This window comes from Electrophorus electricus, chromosome 6, assembly GCF_041902795.1.
Source record: "Electrophorus electricus isolate QZ-2024a chromosome 6, ASM4190279v1, whole genome shotgun sequence".
NCBI classification, from domain to species: domain Eukaryota; kingdom Metazoa; phylum Chordata; class Actinopteri; order Gymnotiformes; family Gymnotidae; genus Electrophorus; species Electrophorus electricus.
This window is the reverse complement of record NC_137502.1, coordinates 22,467,073-22,493,921: the sequence shown is the minus strand read 5'-3', so window position 1 is coordinate 22,493,921 and position 26,849 is coordinate 22,467,073. Positions and strand designations below refer to the sequence as shown.

At 39.3% G+C, this 26,849-nt stretch overlaps 1 protein-coding gene across 2 annotated transcripts; it reads left to right on the top strand.

The window, feature by feature from the left end:
* Positions 1 to 357: 357 nt before the first annotated feature.
* On the top strand, positions 358 to 22,972 carry st3gal4 (ST3 beta-galactoside alpha-2,3-sialyltransferase 4). 2 transcript variants are annotated; one of them, XM_027023687.3, is made up of 11 exons: positions 358 to 559; positions 7,265 to 7,330; positions 14,340 to 14,412; positions 14,526 to 14,627; positions 17,105 to 17,202; positions 17,425 to 17,494; positions 17,900 to 17,995; positions 19,118 to 19,307; positions 20,067 to 20,204; positions 22,258 to 22,416; positions 22,622 to 22,972. In XM_027023687.3, the coding sequence occupies exons 1-11, from the start codon at positions 544 to 546 to the stop codon at positions 22,709 to 22,711; spliced, it is 1,098 nt and encodes a 365-aa protein (XP_026879488.2). In that variant the 5' UTR covers positions 358 to 543; the 3' UTR covers positions 22,712 to 22,972. The 2 variants fall into 2 exon arrangements, with proteins under 2 accessions (XP_026879488.2, XP_026879489.2); XM_027023688.3 differs by lacking the exon at positions 7,265 to 7,330.
* Positions 22,973 to 26,849: the final 3,877 nt, after the last annotated feature.

Sequence of the window (26,849 nt, the reverse complement as noted above, 5' to 3'; positions counted from 1 at the left end):
AGATCCATCTCACATCTTATTGTTGGGAAAATATGCCAAATGAAAAATAACAAAAAATGAAAATAAAAAATATCAAAAATTATAATTAATTTACAAAAAGGAATAAAAAAGCAAATACAAACTGCATTGTAACTTTCTGAGTTCGAGAGATAGGTAGTAAAAGTATTGCAGAAGTTACAGACGGAACAAATGGTTTAGAGGAATGGGTCACGTTAAGATCATATGACCTTTTTAGAATTATTATAAGAATAATATAGTAATGTGTGTGTGTGCGTGTGCGTGTGAGAGAGAGAGAGAGAGAGAGAGAGAGAGAGAGAGAGAGAGAGACTGACTTTCAGAATACGCATGCGCTAGTTAAAACTGTGATTGCTAGCTACGATCAAACATCTGCAGTAGTGCAGCAAATGCTTTATTCAGCAGCAGCGGCTTCAAAACGAGGCTTTTTTTTCCGATTGTTTTCTTTTCCTTTGAGACGATCTAAGCTCTTTTGAGAACGCTAACACGAGAAGAAACATACGAGAGCCTCCCACTTTGTGAATTCAGATGCTCGTTTTATCGGGTGAGTATCCCAAATGCGGTCTGTTTGTCTCACTAATCCAAGTTACAAGTCTTCATGGCATTTTATGGTGTGTATTCATACTGAAAGTGAAGATAAGGCGAGTTTTTGCCTTTGCGTCATGTTTATCGTTCGCATTATCTGTCACATTTAATTATTTGTTATTAGGGAATGGCACCACGAAAAAACCTTACCCCGTCTCACTCTATAGTTAATGATTTTCAATTCACGTGAAAACTGCAGATCACTCACTGTTTGTGGACATGTTTTATACGTATCTTGAGTTGTATAAAGTTTAAAATAGACAAGCATGGCTAACTGTTAGCCAGCTGGGCTTTGTTGCCAGCTGGATTACATCCGTTGGTTACTTTTTTTTACTTTTTTTTAAAGATGCAGTTTCATAGATGGTAAAACCCCCATGAGCAGGAAAAACGGATGGACTTTCGATAAAAAACTGGTTTACAGATTGCAACATAATGATAATTTCAGCTCAGTTAAAGTCATAATGAGTAATAAATATATTTTGTGCTCAAATTAGATTTGCACGATCTTTTGATCAGATCAGAGCAACGTTTAAGGTACAGCATTGAAGTCTCAGCGCTTTAGACATATTTATTTGAAAATGCGTTTATAGTCTAGTGTCGCTGGAACTGGATGTCGCCTGTATAAACAACAGACAACTAACTAAGCTGTTCCTGTTACTAGCCTTTCATCTTCTGTTTTGTGTGACTTTTGTGTGACGAGAATAGTTTAACGGTTCAAGCGGTTGTGGTGTCATAACCCGTGGGACTTTGGCAGACCTAGGGTCTCAATCTCAGTGTGATTCATGAGGCAAATACAGGGTTCAAATACAGAATGCTGGTAATGGTTATTAATAACATTGGTTGGAAGCACACACAAGGCACACACACACAAATCGTTGTGACATCTCTTAGACCTTTACTTGAACCATGAAAAGTAACGATCAAAAAAGGTGTTTATGCAGTTGTACTCATAATGTATCTGCAGCCCAATCTTAAACATGGCTGTTGGTGTCTTTGGGTTAGGTATTAAGGTGTTTCTTGTGGTTTTCTGACTGTTCAGTAGTTTGAGGGCTTTGGAACAGAAACTATTTTTAAGTTGTGTGTACGTTCAGAAGCACTTTCTTGGCAGCAGTGACTGAAACAGAGAGTGCCCTGGGTGTTATCTGGGCCTTAGGGACTGTTTCTTATAATCGTCTTATAGAGATGAAGGTTTCCCACTTATGAGTTCAGCTGATGTCACCTTTCTAGGTTAGACTGGATCCACTGAACTACAGTTTGTTCCCAGTGGTGCATCACTTAGTAGGGACATTTTACGTAAGGCTGAATTGTTTCAGATATTCTTGCTTACTTTCAGTGATGCACCACTGATAATCTTGACCTCCAAATCATGACATGTACCACTTCTCAAAAGGATTAAAACCTCTCCAGTTGCCGATGAAATGAGCTCTCTGGAAATTGTACAAATTTGTGTTTGTTTTTTTTCTTGAAAGATTTGAAGGTTAGGCTAATTGTTGAGTATGGCAATGTAGTGGACTAAACTACAAAATGTCTGGTTTCCTTGGAAACCTTATGTACTAACAGGCAAAACAAAACAAGGCATCTCAATGTTAAAGAAGAGGCAGTCACCAAGTGCTATTTGCAATAAAATGTGTTTTCAAAGAGTATCGATTTCACCACATTTTTCCATAGATAAAATGAGTTAGTTTCTAACCAGGTTTCATTCAAGAACATGAATTCTAATTTATTCAAAGGTTCAAAATTGCTTTAATGTCATTTCAGCTATATACAAGTACACAGCAAAAATGAAACAATGTTCCTCCAGGACCATGGTGCAACACTACACGAGTGCAACAATATGTGAAGTAATAAGATTATTAATTAGAATTGATTTGTTTATGAGGGTTCTAATGTTGAGGAGAGCTATCTTTATAATCCTGTTCTTTGGCCCCAGATCAGTTGGATGCTGCTGAGGAACAACTGTAGGAGTAGGGTCATGTACAATGTGGTTTAAATTTCCAGTGAGAATGGGAATATGATAATCTACAGGCACCATGAGCTTCCAGTGAATGTTATTGGTACAGTAGCAGAGACCACACAAATAACATTAAGTGCACACTGTAGATTAGACAGTATGGGCTGTGTTAACTGAGCATGCTGTACTTTGAGCTTCCTGAGGAGATGAAGGATGTGGATAGTGCTGTTGTCGTGGTAGCAGCCAAAGTGGGCTAGCAGCAATGAACATAAAAGCAGTTTAATCCTCATGCACACCAGATCTTCCCTTTTCTGAAAAACTCAGCATGGGGGGGGGGGGGGCGCGCGCATTAGAGGTGAGATACTGAGGCTGGATGAAGAGTAGCCAGTGGCCTGTGGCAGAGACTGCATGTCACTGGAGGGCGATGACCAGACATGATGTGTGATGGCAGACTTCTCGTTCCCAGCCCACAGAGTGCCTGTGGCATACTGCTGAAGGGCAGCGCAGAACATGTCCGTGAGCAGTGCGTATTTTGGCATTGTGTCACTCTGTAATGCAGCCGGAAGTGCAATGTTTAATTTTCAATATTTTATGTTCAAAATATTAATTCTCCAGGGCTTTAATTATACACTACACAGATTGATTTGACATTGTCTGTGTTCACATTACAAGCCACATCTTTCAGTTCTGATTTTTTTAATCAAATGGATGGATCTTGATGGATCACATTAATAATTGCAAGTGACCTATATATGTCCTTCGAAACAGCACTCATGCTCACTTTGAGTTCGTTTTCGCTAAAGTCACCTGCATCACCACCAACAAAAAACGTCATATTGGTAAAATTTCTAATGGTATTAAACCCGCAAAATAGAGGCCCTCGTAGCTCATGTATGTATCGAATTATTTTGCTCTGGACGACGGCGAATAATTTGTCAACTATAGCCTGATCAGAGGGGAAAAAATTCTTTAGCTTTTACTACTATTCTCACTGCTTTTTCTGTTCTCTGGTAGATTTGACAAATATAGCCTTCAGGAGAACGAGGGGAGTACCAACGACATGGCTTTCAATTTCAATAAACTGTATAAACCTTTCCTTTTTAGATTTTTCTTGATGTGTCAGGTTTTTCATTGTACCCCTTATATACAAATTTATATTGCGGTACGAGTTCAACGTGGTAATATAAGCACAAGTGTTTTGTCTATTTTGAGACATGGGGAGTGGTGGGGGTGGAGCTAAGGCAGGGAGCTGAGAGCAGAACAGTACACTTGGCTCTCTGTCTATCCACTAGGTGAGTTGTCCTTGACCCTACACTCAGTGCCCCTTCTCCACCTGCTGCACAGACAGCCACTGTACTCGTCTGGGCTGGATTAGTCACTCCGCTGCCTAACTCACCATACCAGAACACGGACCTGGAAGGCAACACCTGAATGGATCTCTGTCATCCGGCACATCATGGAAACTGCCTGGAAGAATGGTTTTGCACGCTAATACAGTTGTACAGGTTAATTAGTGGATTCTTACATTAGTGCAAGTATAGAGCTAAAGTATTGATTTTTTTAAAAATAATTGAAAGGGTAAAGATTTAGTGCTGTCATCAGAATTATAACTAATAAAAATAATCAAGAAAAAAGCCAAAATCTGCAAAATTATTAAGACCCTGATAGCTTTTGGTGCATTGTTTTTTTTTTATTTCAATTCTATATTTTAATTTTAAATAGATAATAGATAGATAATTTAATTGTTATTAATCTGATCTTACTTTTTTAACATAAACAGCAAATACCAAAAACAGAAGTCTTTTTATACAGCGCTTTTTACAACAGATGTTGCCACAAAGCAGCTTTACAAATGTCCAAGTCCAAGTCCCCAGTGAGCAAGCCAAGGGTGACAGTGGCAAGAAAAAAACCCCCCTAGAGCTTGAGGAAGAAACTTTGAGAGGAACCACAACTCAGAGGCAGGGTGTGAAAGTGCTAGATCACAGGACTACCATAATAATCTGCTAACCAAAAAAAACAAAACAAAATAACAATACTTTCCATAGTTAAACTAAAAGGTTTGCAACAACCAGTTCCTGGAACTGAAGCGCATGATGACTTTCTTTAAACTCACTATTTACTTTTTTGGAATAAGTTTCTTGTTCCTGCACTTACTATTTATTACAGATGCATTTTATAAGTGTATACTTTCAGAGCATGGGTGTGTAGAACAGGCTGTCAGAAAAGTCTAAAGTGGTTGCAAGTGCAATGACACATGGAGTTTAAAAGGTTAATTTGTTAGAGACAAATTATCTGGTGGTTTTTACTGACTTTATTCACATAGGACCTGGCGTAAAGCAGTAGATGTCTAAATGTGAATGTCAAGCAGTGCATGTCACAATGAGTGAGACCCTGTGAGCCTCTGATTGTGCAGTTTATTCAAGCAACAATGTTGTGTAAGACTCTGTGTTAATCTTAATGCTTCCTTTTCTCCACTGTCTGCAGTGTTTTAAAGAACTAATGAATCTACATCATAATCTGGCCAAGAAGAGAAAGGACAAAGTGGTTTGCCCTAGTCTGGGTTTCCACAGGCAGGTTATGGCTTTTTAAATCAAATGAGCAATTCAGAGCCTTGTATTTCTGCTAATGGCCTTGGAGATGATTTTGGGTTATGACTGCTGAGAGTGGTGGAAGCAGGACTGGGCAGGCAGAGGTGGCAGGCCTCTCCTGCTGAACTTAGCAGAACCTGTGAATAAGGGCAGAATTGGGAGTTCAGGTTTCTATTGGAATAGCCATTGTAGAATTGGCTTTAGGACATTTTTAGGGAAGGCGACTTGTTTTACTAGTGTACAAAGGAAAATTAATAGGGCTGCTTGTATGGATAGTGATTCATACCCACTTACACCCACTTTTAGCACTGCCTTACTAAAATGGAAGAAATATTTTCAGAGTTTGTTTTAAAGTTTGTTTAAAGTTGCTGTAAGAATTTTTAAAAAAAGACTTTTGGTTAAACTGTCTTCACATTAATTCAATAAAGTAGATTGTAAATAAAGTAGATCCCTACAATTGTCCTGGGATCTGCAATTAGCAATTAACATTTCAACCCAGTCCAGCTGTGCTGACCAATCAGCATCTAAACATTTCATCTTGGTCCAGCTGTATTGACCAATCAGTTCTACCTGCCAGTCCATTAGTTTTTGCATGCACAGTACACATAGAAGGACAGGTTAAGTTCTGAGCATGACTGTGTTGGACACAGAGGGGTCCACTGTGCACTGCTATCACCAATAACACTTAGATCTACTGCAGGAGAAAAAGGGTTTCAGTTATGTTATCACATGGGCAGATAAAGCGAGCAGGGGAATAATAACGCAGCATTACAAAAATCACCTAGTGAATGTGTGTTAATGTGTACTAGGCCCATGTGTATGCTGGTGTGTAGTAGGCCCATGAGGTTAGCATTTGTGCTGTCATAACCTTTTGTAGCGGATCAGAAACAAGCAGACGCTTGTGGAAAGGTAGCAAATGCTTTAATATGAAAAAATGGATCCATAAGAGTAGTCTGCATACAAAACGGTCATAATCAGGCAGCAGGGTCTCCGAGCCAGAATACAGTCCAAAGTGCAAAAAGAATATCAAGCAAACAAATCCAGTGGTGAATGGTAAACAGGTGAGTTCAATTTGTATTCTGGAGAAGATGATCATCTGATTATTTCCTGATATGCTGATCGTTTGGGGGGGACTGTTTCCTTGATTCTCTGGGCATTCTGGGAAATTGAGTTGAAACTTGTAGTTCTCTGGTGGTGGTCTGCGTAACAGCTCTGAACTCAACATTTTTATTTTTTACACCATTTAAAAACACTAGCTGCCCTTTATGGAAACATTTCATGATGATTGGACAAATATCAAAGGTCTCGAGCTACAGAATTACAGATGTTCTTTCTTTTACTTTAAATGTTTCAGTTGTCTGAGACATGAGATATGAAGGGTTTTTCTTACAACACAAATGATATGCTTCTGTTGATGCAGAGACCATTTTTTCATAGTTGAGAGAGGCACTCCCTCACCACCTACTCGCTGTCTCTCTCTTGCAGTGCTTCCTGCTCTGTTCTGTAGTTTGATAAATGACATTTGAGGGTGTAATCAGATCTAATTCCGGATCCGCAGGAGCAGATTGCATATCAGTCGTCATAGCACAGCAAAGAAGCCAAACACTTCAATGACTAACACACAAGTGTCCATGAATACTACTAATATTTCTCCTAAACCTTTCCTTACTCTTCCCCCCCCCCCCCCCCCCACCATGCAATAAACACAGGATATGAGCAATGCTCCACACCCACATCCTATTACTGAACTTGGAGAGGCAACAGGCTGAACAGAACAATAACTGAAAATGATCTCGTCAAGCACTTGTTTCTCATCCATTTAGAGAAATATAGCACAAAGATGTTTGGCTTCACACAGATCTAGGTCATTGCTAATCCTTCTCTCATCTCAATCATATGTGCGCTCTTTTGTCTTGCTCTTTTTCTCTTGCACTCAATTTTGGTATTGCTTTTCTGGCATACTGAAAGCAATGACAAGGGCAAAAAAATGTTTGAGAGAGGAAACAAATTTAAAATTAATCTGAATCGTGAAACGTTGAGTGTTCATTTCTACTCAAGTCCTGGCCTAAATAAGAGTGCTGCATTTAGTGAAGATCCCATTATGTTCTTCTGCTCTCATTTCAAGATAACGCACACTTGAGCAGTGTGAAACCTAACGATGGTCTGAAGATGTCCATAAAGACTGCCAAAGGTGAGCATACACATCCTCTTTTGCACATGTGAACACACATTTTCAAACACTCACATATGCAAATGGATTGTAATAACCCTTAAATATGCCACATGCAATACTTAATTATGCAGTCTTGAACTGGTATATATATTTCATACTAAAAGTATATAGCCCTTAACATATGCATGGAACAGGTATGAAAAATGTTACTGTATAGGAATGTATTGATGATCATTTAAATTGTCTTATAGTGTTTTATAATAACCAGCATATATAAAATGATGGTGACCTATGATATTGTACATAGGTTTTGTAAGCACGCCTTAAACCACAAATCAAGGCGATGAAACGGGAAACATTCTGAACTTGCATGCTACTTTTAAAGTGCTTCGCTGTTTCTGTTTCTAAATGATGAAACTTGCAATACCATATCAACTAAACGCCAGCAATGCCAACTACACACCAACATGCTTAAAACACACAATGCAGTGGAGTGCATTTCGATAAATAATGTTTAGGCTGCATCCAGGTTGAGTTTTATTTATGTGTTATCCTTATTACTACTGAGCAAGTTTGATACTATCTGTATAACATAAATCTGACTCTCCAGTCAAGAGCTGAAGTGAGTTATCTTGGTATAATTTTGTATTCTGATTTAATATCCAAACCACCTATGAATTGCATTAGTAAAAGTGCATTGCATTGTCCATGACTTAGCATGAATGAGACCCTACCTACTGTTGCAAGATGCTAAGAGACTGATGCTAAGATGCTAAGAGACTGATCCATGCTTTTGTTTTTTTTTATCACTGTAAAGCTTCACTACAACAGTGATAAAACACTTCCTGCAACAAAGAACCTAAAACTAGTACAAAACACTAACCCTAGTCACACCCTCTGATGCAACTCAGTCTACTGCTTTGGATCTCTTTGCTCTGTGCCTCTACTTTTATCGACCATTGCCAGTATTTGACTACTCTTAGGATTGCCCCTATTGAACTGTATATCTTTACTGAAATCGACTGACAGAAGACTATGCCTATTACGGAGTCAGCAGAAACAAGCCAGCTACCTGACGCCATGATTGCAGAATGCCAATTGCTGAGCAAGCATCATCAGTGTCTTAAGTCTCTGGGCAATATTTTGGAAGAACTCACTCCACAAACACAACAAATCACCGTGCTTTTGCCTGCCATCATGGAGTTAACCCATCACAGCACACCTTTCCATCTCACCCTACTGGATAAGTACAACAGAGATCTGGCTGGTTGCGCCCTTTTATTAGGAACATAAAACCGTTGGAAAATGAATTGTTCCTAAAGGACTTTATCGCTGTTGTCCCAGCTCTGATTGACTCAGGAGCTGCTGGAAATTTCACTTCAGAGCAGATGGAATGGAGTTTGTAGATTGAAACAGTGCGTCTGAACACATTCAGTCCTGAATGTGAGCTCTCTGGATGGGAGTCCCATCGGGTCAGGAAATATAACCCATCACCAATCATGCATTGTTGCAGTGCCATCCATTTATTTAACATTAGTGGCATTTAGCTGACGCTTTTATCCAAAGTGACTTACAATTCAAACTGAACATAACCTGAGCAATTGCGGGTTAAGGGTCTTGCTCAGGAGCCCAGAAGTGGCAGCTTGGCAGTTGTGGGACATGAACTGGCAACCTTCTAATTACAAGTCCAATTACCTTAACCACTGAGCTATCACTGCTTCCACCAGGAGGAATTGTCATTCCTGATCATGTCTAAGGCAAATTATTCCTTGGTTTTGGGTTGTACTTGCACAATCTGGTGATTTCTTGGGTGGACCCTGACATCATTTTTTGGTCTACTGAACAATTGACCTTGCCTGAGAGGTGAGGATCTTCACCAATTAGGATCGAAGGAGTGCGTACAATTTGGTCAGAATAAGGGAAGGAGACAAGTGGAAAACGGTATTTATTACCGGTTCTGGTCATTATGAATATTTGGTTATGTCTATCTGTATTTCAATCCTTCATAAATGATTTACTGAGGGGCGTGATTGGAAGATTTGTAGTGGCATATATTGGTAACATTCTCTCTAGTCCTCAACATTCCTGGAGCATGTCTCTCACTTCAGGAGAGTACTCCAAAGACTACTGGAGAATAACCTATACGTTAAAGGTGAGAAATGTGAATTTTATCTACAGAAAATGACTTTTCTGGGATATGTCAGCAGCGACATGGGAGTTATCATGGAGGATAAGAAGGAAGAAGCTGTGGTAAACTGCCAGTGCCTCAAACCCTGAAGAAACTAGGATTCACCAATTTCTACCAAAGATTTATCCCCAACTCTAGGGCAATAGCATCACCTCTCATCATCGCTGAAGGGAAAACTTCTGCGGCTACTCTGGACCTTTTGAGCTTTAAAGAGGGCATTTACTGAGGCTCCAGTTTTGAACCATCTGGTTCCAGCTGAACTGGAAGTCAATGCCTTAGTGGTCAGAGTTGGTCGGAGCTGTACTGTCCCAGAGAATCTGTAAACCTCCTAAGCTACATCCCAATTGCTTTTTTTTTTCTTCACGTAAGCTATCTTCAGCAGAAAGAAACTATGATGTTGGCAAATTGGGAGCTTTGGCAGTCAAATAAACCCTGGAGGAGTGGCATCATTGGCTTGAGGGAGCTAAGCACCCATTCATTTACATTTATGGCATTTAGCAGACGCTCTTATCCAGAGTGACTTACAAAAGTGCTTTGTCGTTTACTCATAGAATATATCCTAGTACAGTACATTAGGTTAGAATCAGACATACCAATGAACTAGAATACTGTAGAATACAGGGATGAATGCTGATATCTAGAAATACAAAATACATAAAGTCTATCTTAAACAATAAGTGCTATAAACAATAAGTGCTAGAGTTTGCTAAATAATGTGAACAATACCCTACAATAAGAACTAATTTAGTCAGTCAATATAGGAGCAGTGTCAGTTGTCCTTTAAATGTTCTGCAAATAGATGGGTCTACAGTCTGCGTTTTAAGACTGCAAGGGACTCTGCTGTCCGGACAGCAAGTGGGAGTTCATTCCACCATCTTGGAGCCAGGACAGAAAATAGTATCGATGCTTGTCATCCATGAGACCGGAAGCGAGGTATTTCAAGCCGAGCTGTAGTTGAGTTTCGAAGTTCTCGAGGTACGGATCGGGCTTTGACCATTGACTTCATGTATGAAGGGGCTGGTCCGTTTTTGGCTTTGTAGACAAGCATCAAGGTTTTAAATCTGATGTGTGCAGCTACAGGGAGCCAATGAAGGGAGCACAGCAGTGGAGTAATGTGTGAACTTCGGAAGATTGACGACTAATCGTGCTGCTGCATTCTGGACAAGTTGTAGAGGTTTGATGGCTCTTGGAGGAAGACCAGCAAGTGGCAAGTTGCAGTAGTCTAGCTTTGAGATCACAAGTGACTGCACAAGCACCTGGGTAGCTTCCTACGAGATAAAGGGTCAAATCCTTCATATGTTACAAAGGAGCAATCTGCAAGACCGGGTTAGATTAGAAACATGAGTTGAGAACGACAACTGGTTGTCCAAAGTTACACCCAGGCTACGGGCAGCTTTGGATGGTGATACCAGGGAGTGCTCAAAGGAAACAGTGAGGTCATGGTAAGGGTTGGGAGTACCTGGGATGAACGGAAGCTTGGTTTTACTGGGATTGAGCTTCAAGTGGTGGGTTGTCATCCACGATATCAGTCAAGCATGCTGAGATACATCTGGAGACCTGCGTGTCATCAGCATAGCAGGGGTAGGAGAAACCATGAGAAGATATTATATCACCAAGAGAACGAGTATACAAAGAGAAGAGAAGGGGGCCTAATACTGAACCTTGTGGAACACCAGTTGAAAGTCTACATGGTTTGGATGTGGATCCTCTCCATGTCACCTGATAGGACCATCCCTCCAGATAGGACTGAAACCATCTCCAAGCAGAGTCACACAAAGCCTGGAGAGAACAGAGAGAAGAATGTTGTGGTTCACTGTGTCAAAGGCTGCTGAAAGGTCTAGAAGAATCAAAACAGATTGGCATCTTTAGCAGCATGAAGTTTTTCAGTCACTGCAATGAGGGCCGTTTCTGTAGAATGTGCCAGTTTGTAGCCAGACTGATTGAGATCATGCAGCTGGTTCTGGGTGAGAAAAAGAGACAATTGAATATAAACTGCTGGTTCGAGGGCTTTTGAGAGGAGAGGAAAGAGAGAAGTGATACCGGTCTGTAGTTGGTAACACTGGAGCTGTCAAGTGTGGCCTTCTTGAGGATTGGTACCACCCTGGCGGTTTTGAATGCAATAGGCACGTATCCAGAGGATTAGGAGTTATTGATTATGACAGAGATGAAAAGAAACAGATCTCTTGCAATTGTCTGGAACAGAGCGGAAGGAATTGGATCCAGCGGACATGTAGCTGGATTGCTGGAAGTCAGGAGTTGAATTTCATCTGAGGAGAGAGGACAAAAAGAAGCCAGAGAGTTGGATGTTGGGGAATGCACATTGGTTGGAGGAGTGGGAACAGAGAAAAAGATTGCTGCAACCTTCTCCTCAAAGAAGGTGATAAAATCCTCCAAAGTAAGAGATGAGGGAGAGGGGGAGGATTAAGGAGAGAAGAAAAGATGATGAAGAGCTTGCGTGGATTGGATGCTGATTATTCAAATTTCTCTCATTCTAATTCACATTCTCATTCACAGTCTTCACTGACCTTAACAACCTTGAGTACATAAAAAAGGCGTAGTGTCTCACACCTCGCCAAGCTCGCTGGTCTCTGTTCTTTAACAGGTTCAATTTTTAAATGTACTTTCCACCCAGAATCTAGGAATGCCAAGGCTGATGCACTTTCCCGAATACACGAAATGAGTGATGCAGAACATGTACCTGACCCATTACCTATCCCCCCTAACGAGTGTGTTATAGGCATGGTGCAGTAGGATTTTCATGAGGACCTTGGGCATTAGTTGAGAGAAGCTTTGGTTCCACAATTGTCTTCGGAAGGGAAGCTCTATGTGCTACCTGAATTCAGGGACCGATTGCTTACCTGGGTTCACTCGGCACTTGTGTTTTATGTCTCGGAGAAGTGAAAGCTAAACAGATGTTCGCAAGGAGGTTTTGGTGGGACACCTTGCACAAGGATCCATTACTGGATTGATTCTCAAAATCTGTGAAGTTTGTGCCATTACCTTCTCTTCCCACCGCATTTGAAACTGCAGAAATCATGTTCCGAGAGGTGTTTCGGACCTACAGGATACAAGAGGATGTAGTGACTGACAGGGGACTGCAGTTCGCATTGCAAGTTTGGTGTACTTTCCTGGAGAAGCTGGGAATCAATGTTAACATCACATCAGGATAATATCCTCAGAGCAACGGACAGGTGGAGAGGGTTAATCAAGAACTAGGGAAGTTCTTGAGATTATATTATCACAACCAGTAACAAGAATGGTTTAAATACGTCATTTGGGCAGAAATGGCTTAAAACACAATAGGCATTCAGCTACAGGACTCACTCCTTTTCATTATATGCTAGGTTACCAGCGACCCTTCACGCCCCTTCATGGGGTCTGCAACTGCCCACTTCTTGCAGCATTTCCCTGTCTTTTCACATTTCTCTGTTTAAAGCCATATGTTGCAGGTCCTTTAGCCCCTCCGATCTCTGCAGCACTAGTACAAAACACTAACACTAGTGTCACACCCTCTGCTGCAACTCGGTCTACTGTGGACTGCACATCCCATAAACCTCCTGTACGTTCCTAATCACCAGAGTTCGAACCTCACCTTGTCTCGTTCATCTTAATGTGTTCACTCTATATACCCTATTGTCTCTATATGTAATTGCAAGGTCTCGTTTGCCAGCCTTATGTTTCTGAATAGTTCGTTATCTCGATTGCTGTTTTGGATTATTGGATTACCTGCCTATTTTCAGATATTATTTTTCCTATTCCCTTTGAATCTGTTTGCTCTGTGCCTCTACTTTTATCAACCATTGCTAGTATTTGACTTCTCTGTGGATTGCCCCGTTAAACTGTATATCTTTACTGCATTCAACTCTCTTTTTGTTTAAATAGCTGACATCTAGAAGTGAGATTGTTAGCCCAGTTGTAGCGTTACTCCACTGGTTGACTTTTTGCTGTAGAACTAGCTATAACATTTTATTACTAGTTTTTACAGCACTTCATGCTGTAGCACTCTTATACATGTCCTATATGATTTATGATTAACTCTATTCCAAATATTGTCTTAAGCTCATCTAGCTAGCGCCTTCTTCATATTTCACGTAGGATACTTTAGTGTGGAAGCAGCCATTGGTTTTTATGCCCCAGAGATCTGAAAAACATAATTTGTTAGGCTCCTTCTTTAGAAAACACTTAAATCTTTCCATGTTAGCATTTTATTAAGTTACTAATATTTTACTTTTACTGGTATTTTAATGGTATCTACCTACCTACCTACAGTGGTGTGAAAAAGTGTTTGCCCCCTTCCTGATATCTTTTTTTTTTTTTTTTTTTTTTAATGTTTGTCACACTGAAATGTTTCAGATCATCAAACAAATTTAAATATTAGACAAAGAATACAAGTAAACACAAAATGCAGTTTTTAAATGAAGGTTTTTATTATTTATATTATAATAATAATAATTATAATAATTATTATTATTTTGAAATCTGTCACTGCTACATGTTTAAATATTTTACCGTTTTCTTTCCCTGTTTTTAACATACTGTAAAGCACTTTGAGCTGCATTTTAATGTAGGAGAAAAGTTAAATATTTTCTACATTTTATCACTGGAATCAAAATACTGTGAAATGTACCAATTTCTAAAAGATGGACTTTACAAAATAATGAATATGTGATTTCTAACATTTGACTTCTAACAATTTGATTTAAAAAAAAATTCAGGTGCGTGGAGATTGTTAAATTGTTTCAAGAACTCTAAATAAATATTAAAATTGATTTTTAAAATTCACTCTACTAATAATATAATTCACTCTTGTCTTCTCTTCTGTCTGGGTGTTGGTCTCAGCATGGTGCATCAGACTGGTTCCTGTTATGCTGTTTTTTATCTGCTACTACTTCTCCAAGTTTTATCTTCAGAAGTAAGAATTCTCTGTCCTGTTATATACCAAAATAGTTTTATCATTGTTCAGTTATAAATAGTATGTCTATACTTCTGCTGCATAATTTTCTTATCCAGTATATTCTGTATCAGTTTTATAAGTTGTAGGTTACATTGCAGTAAGACTCCTTCATTCACCAAGTACCAGTGTAATAAAATAATTGCACAGAAGAAGTGGGAGAGCCTCAACTTAAAGTAAGTGTGCACTTGTGTGTGTGTGTGTGTGTGTGTGTGTGTGTGTGTGTGTGAGAGTGCATGTTTGCATGCATATGTATGTCTCTGTGTGTGTTGGGATTGTTTGTGTGTGAACGCATGCACATATGTTCATGAGCTTGTGATTACACGTATGTGGTTTAAGTTCATGTTATGCTTGTGAGTAAAATATACTATAAGGGTGTATTCTACAGTATGGTACAGGTGAAAGAAGGTGTGGACATCCAGTTATCAGTGGTATGGAGAGATGTCTCCCCAAAAACTTTCTGCTTTGATATGACTTGTGTATGTCTCCTTTCATTAAAAAGACTGAATGTTTCCCATGTTTCTCTCACCCTTTCAGCTTTGGCGTTATGGTTTACTGCTGCTTACGGCATGTCCTCCTTGAGCCCTGATCTGGGGTGGGGGCCCCTCACATCTCAGCCATCTGGTGGCCCTGTGCTCCAGGTCGCTTGTTTATGGGTTCAACAAGCCAAGCTCAGGGTTGGATGTGGGAAATTCACGCAGGTTTCAGTGTTTGTGTTTAGTTTTAAGGTTGTAATGGAATCAACATGTGCAGTAACCTATTTGATCAGTGTGGCGTAGTCTCAGTAGATTTGAACGATCCAATAAATTTGTCATGTGTCATATTTAAGATTGAACGATAATACTAAAAAAACAAAGGTCATCCAACCCTACTGTAACATGGGAGTTTATCTGGAGCTCTAATAGCAGGCAGGAAACAGAAAGACACATCACTAGTGAATTTAGTTCTTAAATTCCAGATGCTTATAGAAAAAAATGTCATGGCCTCGACTCCTGACATAACCAAAAAGAGACCCAATGACCTTAATCTATATAATAATCTGGTTTATTAAGAGCATGGGTTTGAATGATACTATTGGTGAGAATTTTCTGGAATATTTTTGGTGTAAAAGTTTCTCTTATCTAAAAATATTTTAGAAATTAGGTCTCAGTGGAGTTTGACAGGGTTAGCCTCCTTTGGTGGTGTAGTTTTGTTTTGATCTGGACTCCTCTGCACTGTGTTCTGCTTAGTATTCCCTGCCATTCATTGTATTGTGTTTTGTGTCTTCTTTCTCCCTAATTAGTCACAGTTTTTAAACCTGCCTTGTTTCCCTGCAGTTTTTGTCAGGTGTTTTTGTACATGTTCACTATTTTATGCCTTTAGGAGTGTTTTGATGGTAATGTTTCTTGGCTTCCTTGTTCGCATATCATTGTCCAGCGTTTATCTAGGTTCTTGGGTTTGTCTACTGGGGTAATGGCTCCTTGCCAAGATTTGGTTAAAATTCCAAATAAGTCATGTCCAGCTACATGTTTGTGTCATACTTTAACTAACTTCCCGTTACAAAGTTCACTATCAGGAATGAAACTGAACTTTTTAACCACATTCCAAATTAAATGTGCTTTTTATATAGCACAAATGCTTTAACTAAATAAACAAATTCTATAAAAATGTCCCCCAAAATTATTTAAATACTAGAAATTCTAATTCAGATGTCTCCATCTTAGGATCTGGTTTATTTGTAAAGAAATCTGAATAAATCGTGAAATGACAGCCACTGTGAGAACATGGAGTTCCACAACATGGACAACCTCACACTTGAGGAATAGGTTCAATATAATGTCCCATCATTAAAATGACGGTTTAGGTCCTAATGAGAGCCCTCGCTCTCATGATCATTTGTTTCTGAATTTGCTTCTGGCCTCCACTGCAGATTACCAGCACTATCTTTAGGCTAGTGGCTGTTACTGTTGACTCCATTTTGATTGTTTACGCCTTAAAGAGTGTGCCATGTGAAGCATTGCTCCTTTGCTCAGGAGCCTGATCTGTTCAAGATAATGTTGGTCACATTAAATACATTTTGTGAGCAGCCTAACAAAAAATATAAATAAAAAAAATCAAATTTGTTCAGAAAATCAGATTTGGGTAACCTTTACCTGCTGTGTGAACTTTCACCTGTTGCTTGCCAACATTATTTGTTTCCTTTTGTAACTATAAAAAAAAGCAAAAAAAAACAAAAACAAATCTTTTTTTCCTACTGTAGACGTTTTTTGGTGTGTAACATCTCACAAGCATAGGAGAGAGAGAGAGAAAACTGGGATTGGTTTTGCTGTTGATGTATTTCCATTGATTATTCTGGAAGTAATCTGCACTTTGAAATGGCTCTGCTTGGACTTTAGATTTCACAATGCAGCATAACTTGACCATTATAACTTCTTTTATTCGGTGTATAGCTTGCTGTCTCTATACACAGTCTCACTATGCTTGTGAGATGTTGCATACCAAAATTGCGGTGCTATACAAATTAAACTATTCCTCACATTTTGTGTTTAAAAGACAATTTACTATACATGGAATACACACGCAAAGAAAAGTTGTACTTTATTTTGTGTTATTAGTGTGGTCACAGACTGGTAATGATACTGACACTTTTTTTTTTTTTGCTGTGTCAAAAAAGCATTAACAGAAATGCAAGACTCTTTCTGAAGCTGAAAGACTTTTTCTGGAAAAAGCATTTGTCACTGCTGCCCCTGCCCTATGGACTTAAAGGAAGTGGTATGTTTCTGACTTGTTTTTACTGTTTTTCAGAAATCTTGAACATGTACATAACAAGACTCTCTTATTTGCATATTTCTTGGTGCAACTGTTGTGTCCCCTTGTTGTGCTCATTTGTGCGAGTTGTGGGTTCACGAGTGTCACGGGTTTTGTGCTTTTTACTCAACGTTTGCTTGTGTATTTAGAAGTGGTGAGAAAATGCTTTATGTTGGGCTTTTGCAGAGTCAGTGCTTTTGAAGATTTTGGCCAACTATAGAGTTGCCAATTACAGTATGCCCACAAGCATAGAGAGGTAAGATTTAAAACGACATTTTACGGACTTAAATATTGATTTTTATCTTTCTACACTTCACATCAATTCAATTCAATTCAATTCAAAATAGCTGCGCATACACAGAGGTTAGCACTGCTACCACACACAGGTTCCTGGCCTGGCCTGGCCTGTGTGGAGATGGCATGCTCTGCCTGTGTCTGCCTGTGTTTGCCTGTATCTGCCTGTGTCTGCCATGTGCCCCATACTGCTGGATTGCCCCCTGTGACCCTGAACTGGATTAAGTAGATTATAAAATGGATGAATGATTGATTGATTGTTTTATACATAGCTCTTAATTGCAAGTGCTGCTCTCTGACATAAATGTGTTAAATTGCTGAAACTCAAACTATTTTGGAATGTAATTCTGTGAGTCTCTGTTTACAGTCTAGACTGCAGGACTTGTGTAGTCATAGGAAATGGCTTTGCACTCAAAAACAGTTCCCTTGGGACAGCAATTAACAGACATGACATAGTAATCAGGTAAGTGAGGGATCTCTCCATCAAAGTAGGTAGTCCTGATTTATCATATTTCAGTATTTATGGAATACACTGGTTTTGAAATGCTAGGTTTCCTAATATTAAAGACTATGAAGGGGAAATAATCATATTAAAGAAGAGGGGAAGGTCAACATTAGCCAATGTGGAGGATTTTTTTTTTCAAAGTGTATCTATGTTAAAGTTTGAATATTATTGTTTTGAGCTCTGATTGCTCAGACTTAATTCCTGTCTTAATTTTATTCTTTTGTAATTTCCCCTTAATTAAGATTTTCATCTCTTCTCAGACCTTTCGGTTAGAAAGTGCATGTGGCCTGCCTGTGTCCTCTGTTAGATTCCCTTCTGATTTCTTCCAAGATTAGTAGAATGTCTTCTGAATACCGTCCTGCACACAATGTCCCATGTAATTACTACACCATTGTGTTAGCAATTCCATTTAAAAAAAGGGCTTTTACTGAACTGTGAAAAGGAACAAGAAAAGAACATAAGGTAGATATGTAGGTAGATATGTTGTTCTAGATGTTGCTCAGTATGATTTGGTGTGCTGGAGCAAACACATGCTGGTTTATTTTTCTATTAGCTTCTTGCAAAGAACTTGGTCTGAGTATATTTTTCCACTACTCTTCTCGTGCGTGCGTGCGTGCATGCATATGCTTTCTCAGAAATGAATCCCATCTTATTGTTCATTGACATTTGGTGTCATGGTTCCAAGTCCTCATTAGTGCAGCAGCTAACATCAGTGCTATAGCCCTCACTAATCTTCTGCAGTAGCAGCTTCCTTTACCGTTCCCTTCTCTAGAAACGTTGCTATAAACACAGATTATTGCAACACTTGGTGTTAAAGTTCCCTCTTACAGGGGTCACAACACATCAAGCACCAGTGAAAAATCGTTGTTCCTTCAGTGTCATATTCAGAAGCCAAAGTACACATATCTGTGGTAACGTTAAACGATGCTTTTGCCTGGATCATGTCCCTTTTAAAATAATTTACACATTACGTGCTAAACTACTCTGTATCATTTCTGTAAGAAAAGAAAACAAAATGCAAAACAAGACACACAACATTTTATATTTCTATAAAAAGTGAAGTGTCCATATTCTGTGTAGGATGAACGATGCTCCAGTGCGAGGCTATGAACAAGATGTGGGAAATAAGACCACCATGCGGCTGTTCTACCCAGAGTCTGCCTCCTTTAACCCAGACCTCCAAAATGACCCAGACACCCTCCAGGTCCTAGTGCCCTTCAAACAGCTGGACCTGGACTGGCTGAGACAGATCCTGTTCAACGAAAAGAGGGTATGAGCGAAAAAAAGGATAGCCCATCCTGTGATCTCATGCTCAACAGCCCAAAATCAGAATAAGAAACAAAGTCTTAGACTTGTTGCAAGATGGAAAAGTTGGTGTCCAAGCCAGAAATGTATTTCTTGCCCTTCTTGATGAAATTGTGCTACCTAGCTAAACCTGCCCTGTGCTAAACTAGATACCATAGGGCTCCTTTGCTGAAAGTGTCTCAGACAGGTGCAAAGGCGGCTAGTCATGAAGACCATCTGATCTGGCCTAAGCATGTGAGAGGGCTATCCTGAGTCTGGCCTGCACCCAGCATGATGGACCGGCTACAATGACACCGAATATTGAGCATTCTCCACACGTGTAACCTGAGCACTATGCTTTTTCACTGCACACCACACTAGATAAGGGATCTAGATCTTATCTAGTCTATTTTACAGTGATGTTCTTATCAAGATCACTGTAAAACAGACTAGATAAGATCTAGATCCCTGTAAAACAAAGCAGACAAGATAATTTATAAACTATTAAAGTTATGCTGTGGTCTAAAACCTTAGCAGACACTTTCACATATGCTATAGTTTCATTTGGAGGGCCAAACTGAATGCACCCAGTGTCTGGCAGTTTTTTATGAATGAGGAGGCCAGAAGTACAACACATTGTGCTTCCTATACCAACTCTTGAAAGGATTGCCATGCATAATCTAAATAAACATCACATTAATTTATTTTTCTGATGAAAATAATTTCATGACTGAATTGTTTCCAGATGACGACGGGTTTCTGGAAGCCTCCGCCCCAGGTGTGGCTTGGCCGGATCAGTCAGCTCCGGATCCTTCACCCCTGCTTCCTCCACCTGACTGCAAGCAAACTGCTGCAGATCCCCTTGGAACCAAAGAATCAGCAGGTAAGTTCTCCAACCCCTGTGGACTGCATTCGGTAGCCCATAGTCTCAACATTTGTTTATCCCATACCTTTAAAAAGGCACGTGCGTTCATGAGGGCACAGAATGAAGCTCTCCCCTTTCAGATGTTTGCTTTGCGAAGATGAGTGTTAAGCATATTTATACTCCAACTTTATGCCTTTTTATCTCTCCCAAGCCATGCAAAATGGACAGTGACTTTATCTTATTCTCACTCTCTCCACCCTCTTAATCTTTCTCTCTCTGCTACTTGGTTTATATCTTTCCTGTCCATTCTGTTCATTGTCTCTGACATTATCTGCCTCGTTCTCTGTTGGTCCTTCTCGTCTCTACTCATAAAACTCTTCATTTCCTCTTCCGACCACACGCACATACGTACACAGAGAGCCTGTAGTAGCAGAGTTGGAGGTGGGGGTATTTGGGGGAAACTGAATAGTCCCCCTGGTTAGACTTGCTTTCTAACACATTGTTAATTTTAATTTTTAATAAATATTTTCAGCTTTGTCACCCTGGGAAAAAATGAATACCCCACATTTACAGTACAGTTTCGTAGCTGACAAAGCTTGTACTTGGGACAACACTAGCCATAAAAAGGGCTACACAAATCAATTTTGAGTTGAACAGACTAGCTTCAATATCTTGCATGCCATTGACAAATATGACATCAAGATAGGGAGGGTAAAGTTTGGAAACTGCCAGTGTGTTACAGCATTTAGCAAAACTAGACAAGAAAGGAGTCAGCAAGCCCTAATTGTAGCTAATGTTTTATTACATTTTTTTTTTCAAAACTGATTCGTTAAAAACAGCTTTGAAAGCCCCTTTGGGTGGATCCTAGTCAGCATTTGAAGGTCCATCTAATACCCTAGGAGAGAGTTAGAGAGAGAGAGGCAGAGAGAGATGTAGAAATCATAGTGAGCTCAAGATACAGTAAACCAGAAGAAGACACCTGTGTGCTGGTGTGTCCCATTTCCATAGGCAAAACCTCATCAAGTTCCTGTAACAAACAAACAAACTAGTTAGACCAAAGGGTCATCAACCTCCTCCCAGAATAGAGTAATGCAAAAACTGGGCCCTGGGAAGTAACAGACAGCAGAGACAGAACAAGGTTTGTCGCATTCATTAATTGTATAAAATTTGTACTTTTCAAACTAGTCCTAGGCTTTTCATTCAATTACACCAAATCAGGTCTTGTAATAATCTTTAGAGTCTGAAACTAATTAATTATCAAAAAAAGTTGACTTTTTTTATGTGGCTGCAACACATTGACCAATTTATATGTCTCTATACATCTGTGTTTATACACTCCTCTTTGCAAGTACCGCATTTAAATTTCCAGTTAATCAGAACACTTTATTTCACTTTATTTATTTCACCTAACCTTAGCCACCATGGCATCTTCAGAAAATGGTGAACAGTCAGAATGTCATGTGCCCATGGTGGGTAGGTTCTGCAGCCACGGTACTTCAGACTTGAGAGACTGTGCTTGGACCCAGAATTGCTGCTATATTTATTTTTTTATATTTACAATTTTCTCTGTAGCTTGGTACTACACAAATAATCTTATTCGTGTACAATGACAATGAGGGCATTTGTATTCATATAAATGCCTGTAATCTCTGTTTGTAACAGTGCTGCAGTTCATTGACCACAAAGGTTTTTATTTCTTTTTTTTATTATGAGCAAGGCACTTTAATGATTAACATGGACAAACCTTAACTGTCTGTGGTCTGCAGTTTGCAGACTGGACTGGAAAAGATGCTTTTATTTCTTAAAAAAGTAACCATATGGAAAGTTCCAGCAGCTAAACCTAACCCTAGACATTTAAGACAATTATTAACTGGGTGAGTACATTAACAAATAGTTCATTTGCTAAGAGTGTGGGAATGCATGTTAGGTGACTAATTTTGACATCTGTAGAGAAAAGTCAATGTTCTTTATGTGAATGTTTGGGAGTATTTATTAACTCCACTGCCCTCTGGAGGAGAGTAGATGCAATTACACCATTACACCATGTTTAATCTGCCTGTCCCCTCTCCAGAATCCTGTCCATCCTAGTACAGGTATACTGGCTATATTCTTGGCTCTAAACTATTGCGATGTGGTGAGCGTGGCTGGGTTTGGATATCCGGCATCTCAAAACCAAAAACATCTCATCCACTATTATGGCAATCAAGCTATGAAGTCCATGTCCATTAAGGTTGGTTTTGTATGACCCTCTTTTCATTCACTCATAGTTACAAGCAGCTCATGGAAACTAGCTAATGTTAAGACAAGATCTCTTACCATTAGGAAATTCTAATTATAATAATGTATATTATTAATCTGACTTTTTGTACTGATGCGGAGGGTTGGGCTTTTTTGATGGAAGCTGTTCTTTTGACTGCACACTGTTTGTTTTGAAGGACTCTCATCATGATCTCAGTAGAGAGGCACAAATCCTCAAGAGACTGGAAGACATGGAGGCCATTCGGAACCTTCATCAACATTCCTGACACACACATGCACAGTATACTGTTTATGACTGGTGATTACTTTCAGACATAAAATGCCAAATTCCAAACCTATAAATGTCTCTTATTTTTGTCTCTCATCTGTGACTGATGCTGAAACTCTTTGCTACCCAGGACATTATGCATCTCATGTCATTGTCCGCAATTGTTATCTGCTCTTTGGCATTTTAATTTTAGTTTTTATTTATTTTTCTATGAGGCATTTCTTTGAAATGGTATAAAATGATATTCTATGAATTTAAATTCATTGAGTGTTGTGTATTTTGCAACCGGTGGTGCCAACACAAGGCCATGGTGTAATTGAAAACTTTACGTGGAGCATGTGATGAGAATATCAGCAATATTTATCCACAAGAGGGCAATGACAGGTGTAAAACAACTAAAAGCATTAAAGGGGAAAAAAAAAAAAAAACAGCTTCTGGAAAAGGAATTAAGGCAAAGTTCCCGTGACCAGTGTAGCTGGCCAGTTCAACTAGATGATTTGCTGAAAACTCAAAACTGTACATTTGACATGCTTAGTGCCATGAAGCTGACTAAAAAGGAAAATACTTAACTTAAAGTATACTTAAATACTTAGTCATTTGGTTAAGTGAAAATAAAGGGCAAAGAGCAGCTTTTGTCTGGGGATGCCTTATTATGTAGGATGTTCAGAAGTGGAAACCAAATTCGTGAGGAAAGACAGTCTCTCAGTCTATTGCACCATACAGAGCAGATGCGGACGCTTGAAATGACTGCGGTTCTGCTAGCAGTGCAGCCAGTGATATCTTTTCCATGCAGCAAGGGTTGGACGTTTACATTTGGTCCCAAACAGTCCGAAGCTTAGTGGAGCTCTAGTGCAGCTTTGCTGTGAGCGGGCCACAGAAACAGAAGCAGGGGCCACATCTGCTCAGCACCACTGCCTGCAGGCCAGGCAGATTCCTAGACCCATATGCCCACATATGAGTGATGGTTTTGCAGGAGCACAACCGCTGGGTATGTATTTTTATACAGAATATTACTAGGTTTAATTTATCCATACAGCTCATCAGATCAGATCTGATTACAATGCATGGCTATGAAGTTATGTTATTCTGTTAAAGGATAATGAAGGACTGATGCTACAAGACTAAATATAAAATCTTATATTATAAACATGTTATTCTAACATTAATTGCTATCTGTTATTACATGACTTATGTCTGTCATGAGGGAGGACTCTTGAACTCCTGTTCTCTCACCGTGGGGTCAGGTTAGGGTTAGCAGTCTGCTTACACACACTACTCCCCATCTAGTCATGTGTTTCCATCCCCTATGGCAAGTCCTCTTTGAACTGATTGGCTGGAGTTCCATATTTTATTATGAACCTAAGCCCATGTGCCTGGTGTGAGGGTGTTGAGTACTGACTAGGCTCATAGTGGAGTGGATTTCTGCTTCTGAAAAAAGAAACAATGTTTCTTTGCCCATGCAGATGCAGTGTGGAGCAGCTCATTGGTTTACTTGTCACTTCTGTTATGCAAATTGAGATTATGTAATCAAAGAGTATTGGGCGTTTCACATGAAAACCAGCACTGAGGTCCACGCCTTTGGACATGCTCCCTAATAAATGTGGACATACCTTTTAAAATACATTGGCTTTCAATCCAAAAAATGAGTTCAGTAATTTGTCTCATATGCTTTTTTTTTTTTTACATCATATTTCTCTCAGCTTGCAACAACTCCTAATATAAATACAGGTAAAGCTTTAGCCTATACCCTGCAGCAATTCAGATATTTATTGTAAAACAAATCAGTAGGAGCTTGTAAGTCAGCTCCAGTTCATCATTTTATAGGTGTATTAAATGACAAATTACTTTATGGTTTTCCTTTTTCTTGGTTAAATGGTTGTCTTATGAAAAAACTTCATAGACCAGAAATATAACTAAAATTAGGCAGCAGGAAGTTGGGGTGATATCATTTAAAAAAAAAAAATTTTCATATATTTTTTAAATTAATTTATTTTTTTACATTTCTGGACAGTTGGTACCACAGAAGAGTGTATTTTGTGATTTAGCAAATTTTAAAAATCTACATTTGACACCTGCTGAGAGTTCTGAGATTTAGAAGCAGGTTTTGAAGCTGTGAATCAGAGTCATGATTTTAATGGTTAGATAGAACACAGTTTGGTTTAAGCAGCCCCCTGAAAACTTGAGTTAACGTAGGTCTGAGGTACTGTGGATCAGAGTTCATGCCCTCACTCCGTGTGGACCCTCCCTGTACTTTGGAGTATTTGTGTAATGTGATCTTGAGGTGATTGTTTAAACTATATGAGGATCCAGGATTCAGATGTACAGTAAATTAAGGAAATAATATCCCATGGGTACCCAGTTGGTCTGCTAATTTTCAGATGATTAATGATTATAACATTAAATGTCAGATCAAGCAGGCCGAGTTGGAGGAACCTTAGCAGATCGAGACATCCAGGGGCCACACGCTCTGGACTCACAGCAGTTTAAATAGGAAGGGAAGTTAAGTAACAGGTGAACATGATCATCAATAAGTAGGTTACTGAGAATGATGGAGTGGTTGCGGAAGGTTATTGGTGCGGGTATGTGGGTGTGCATCTGTGTATCTGTGTGCATTCCTGGCTGGGTGCTGACTGGGGCATGACAGATGGCAGAAGTCATCGCTCAATAATAATAACAACTATTATTATTATTATTATTGTTATAACAACAACAACAACAACAACAACAACAATAATAGTAATAATAACAATGTTGTTGTTGTTGCTGTTGTTGTTGTTGTTACCACCACTTTACTCTTGGTAAAGTGGATGTTGTTCCCACTCTTTGGGTGGTGTTCTCTTGGCAGCAATAGTCCTGCTTAACTTTTTGTTGGCAAATTAATGACTAAATAACCCTTTGACTATGTTTGACTGAGTGCTATAGACTGGAGTCCCCACTGAAGACACTGTGTTAGTTTTAGTGTTGATGTCTTAATGAGGTCAGGTTTTTCTGAATTTGATGTGGAAAAACAATGTGTTTTTGTGCAATTCTGGAAATGTACAGTTTCCACAATTAAACATTTAGAACAACACAGAAGGAGTGGTGACATAAACATCTTAAGAAAACCAAAACATAACCCTGGATAAAGAGAAGGAAATTAGCTGGGGGGAGGGCGAGGTTCACAGCAGTTTCATGCAGCTTCACTCATGACAACTAGAACCAGTTTTCTACACCAAGCCACTTTTCTACTTTTATATGGCTTATTACACTATATTCACACAAACCAAAGGACAATATAAAAAAATATTTTTTAGATACACTTTTACATCAACAGAGACAGTAGACCATCACAGCAGTATCAGTCTTTCTGGACCAAGCTAGGGGAAAGGTGTGGAGACTGTGGTTTGGTTATGATGGTTTGGTTATAACTGGACAGAGAGGTTATTGATCATGATGTTAGAATGGGGTAGGAGGCTCCCATTATGCAAAGATCATAAATCCATCAGGCAAAGGGCACTAAAGGAACTAATTTAACTCTCTTCAGCACACACATTCTGAAACCACATTCCATCAGATCATCATTGTGCTGGTGACAGACCTTCAGAAGATGAGAATGGTCTCCTGCTGTCACACTGGCTCCCTGCAGTACCCCTGCTGACCACCAGAGAGTGGTGCTTCCAGAATACTAGTTCTGTTACCTCCCAATTACCCTCTAGGTGTTATAGGAGTTCTAATGTCACCCACAGAACAAAGTTTACAGGAAAGACTGTTACTCCTGCAGCTGCATTGCCAGAGGGGGCCTACCAGTTCATCTTAGTAAGCATGATTCTCCAGAACAGCCCCAAAACTCAGAAAAACACATTAATTTGTCAAATCGTCAAAACAGCAAACAAACAAATAAAAACAACACATCCGACTAACAAAAGAAAATGAGTTCCAGCTACACTTGCCTGAGGAAGGTAGCTCAAGGTGGAATACCATAGTCAAAAGAACAGTTTCATAAGATTTGGAAAATAAATAACTATTCCAGTCAAAATCTGGAGAAAACTCTTGAAATAATAGGGCCAATTATATGAAATTAGAAGACAAAGTTTACAACTGAATTTAAAAATTGGGATGACACTCAGATGAAAAGTACAATTTGGAGGTTTTAAAAC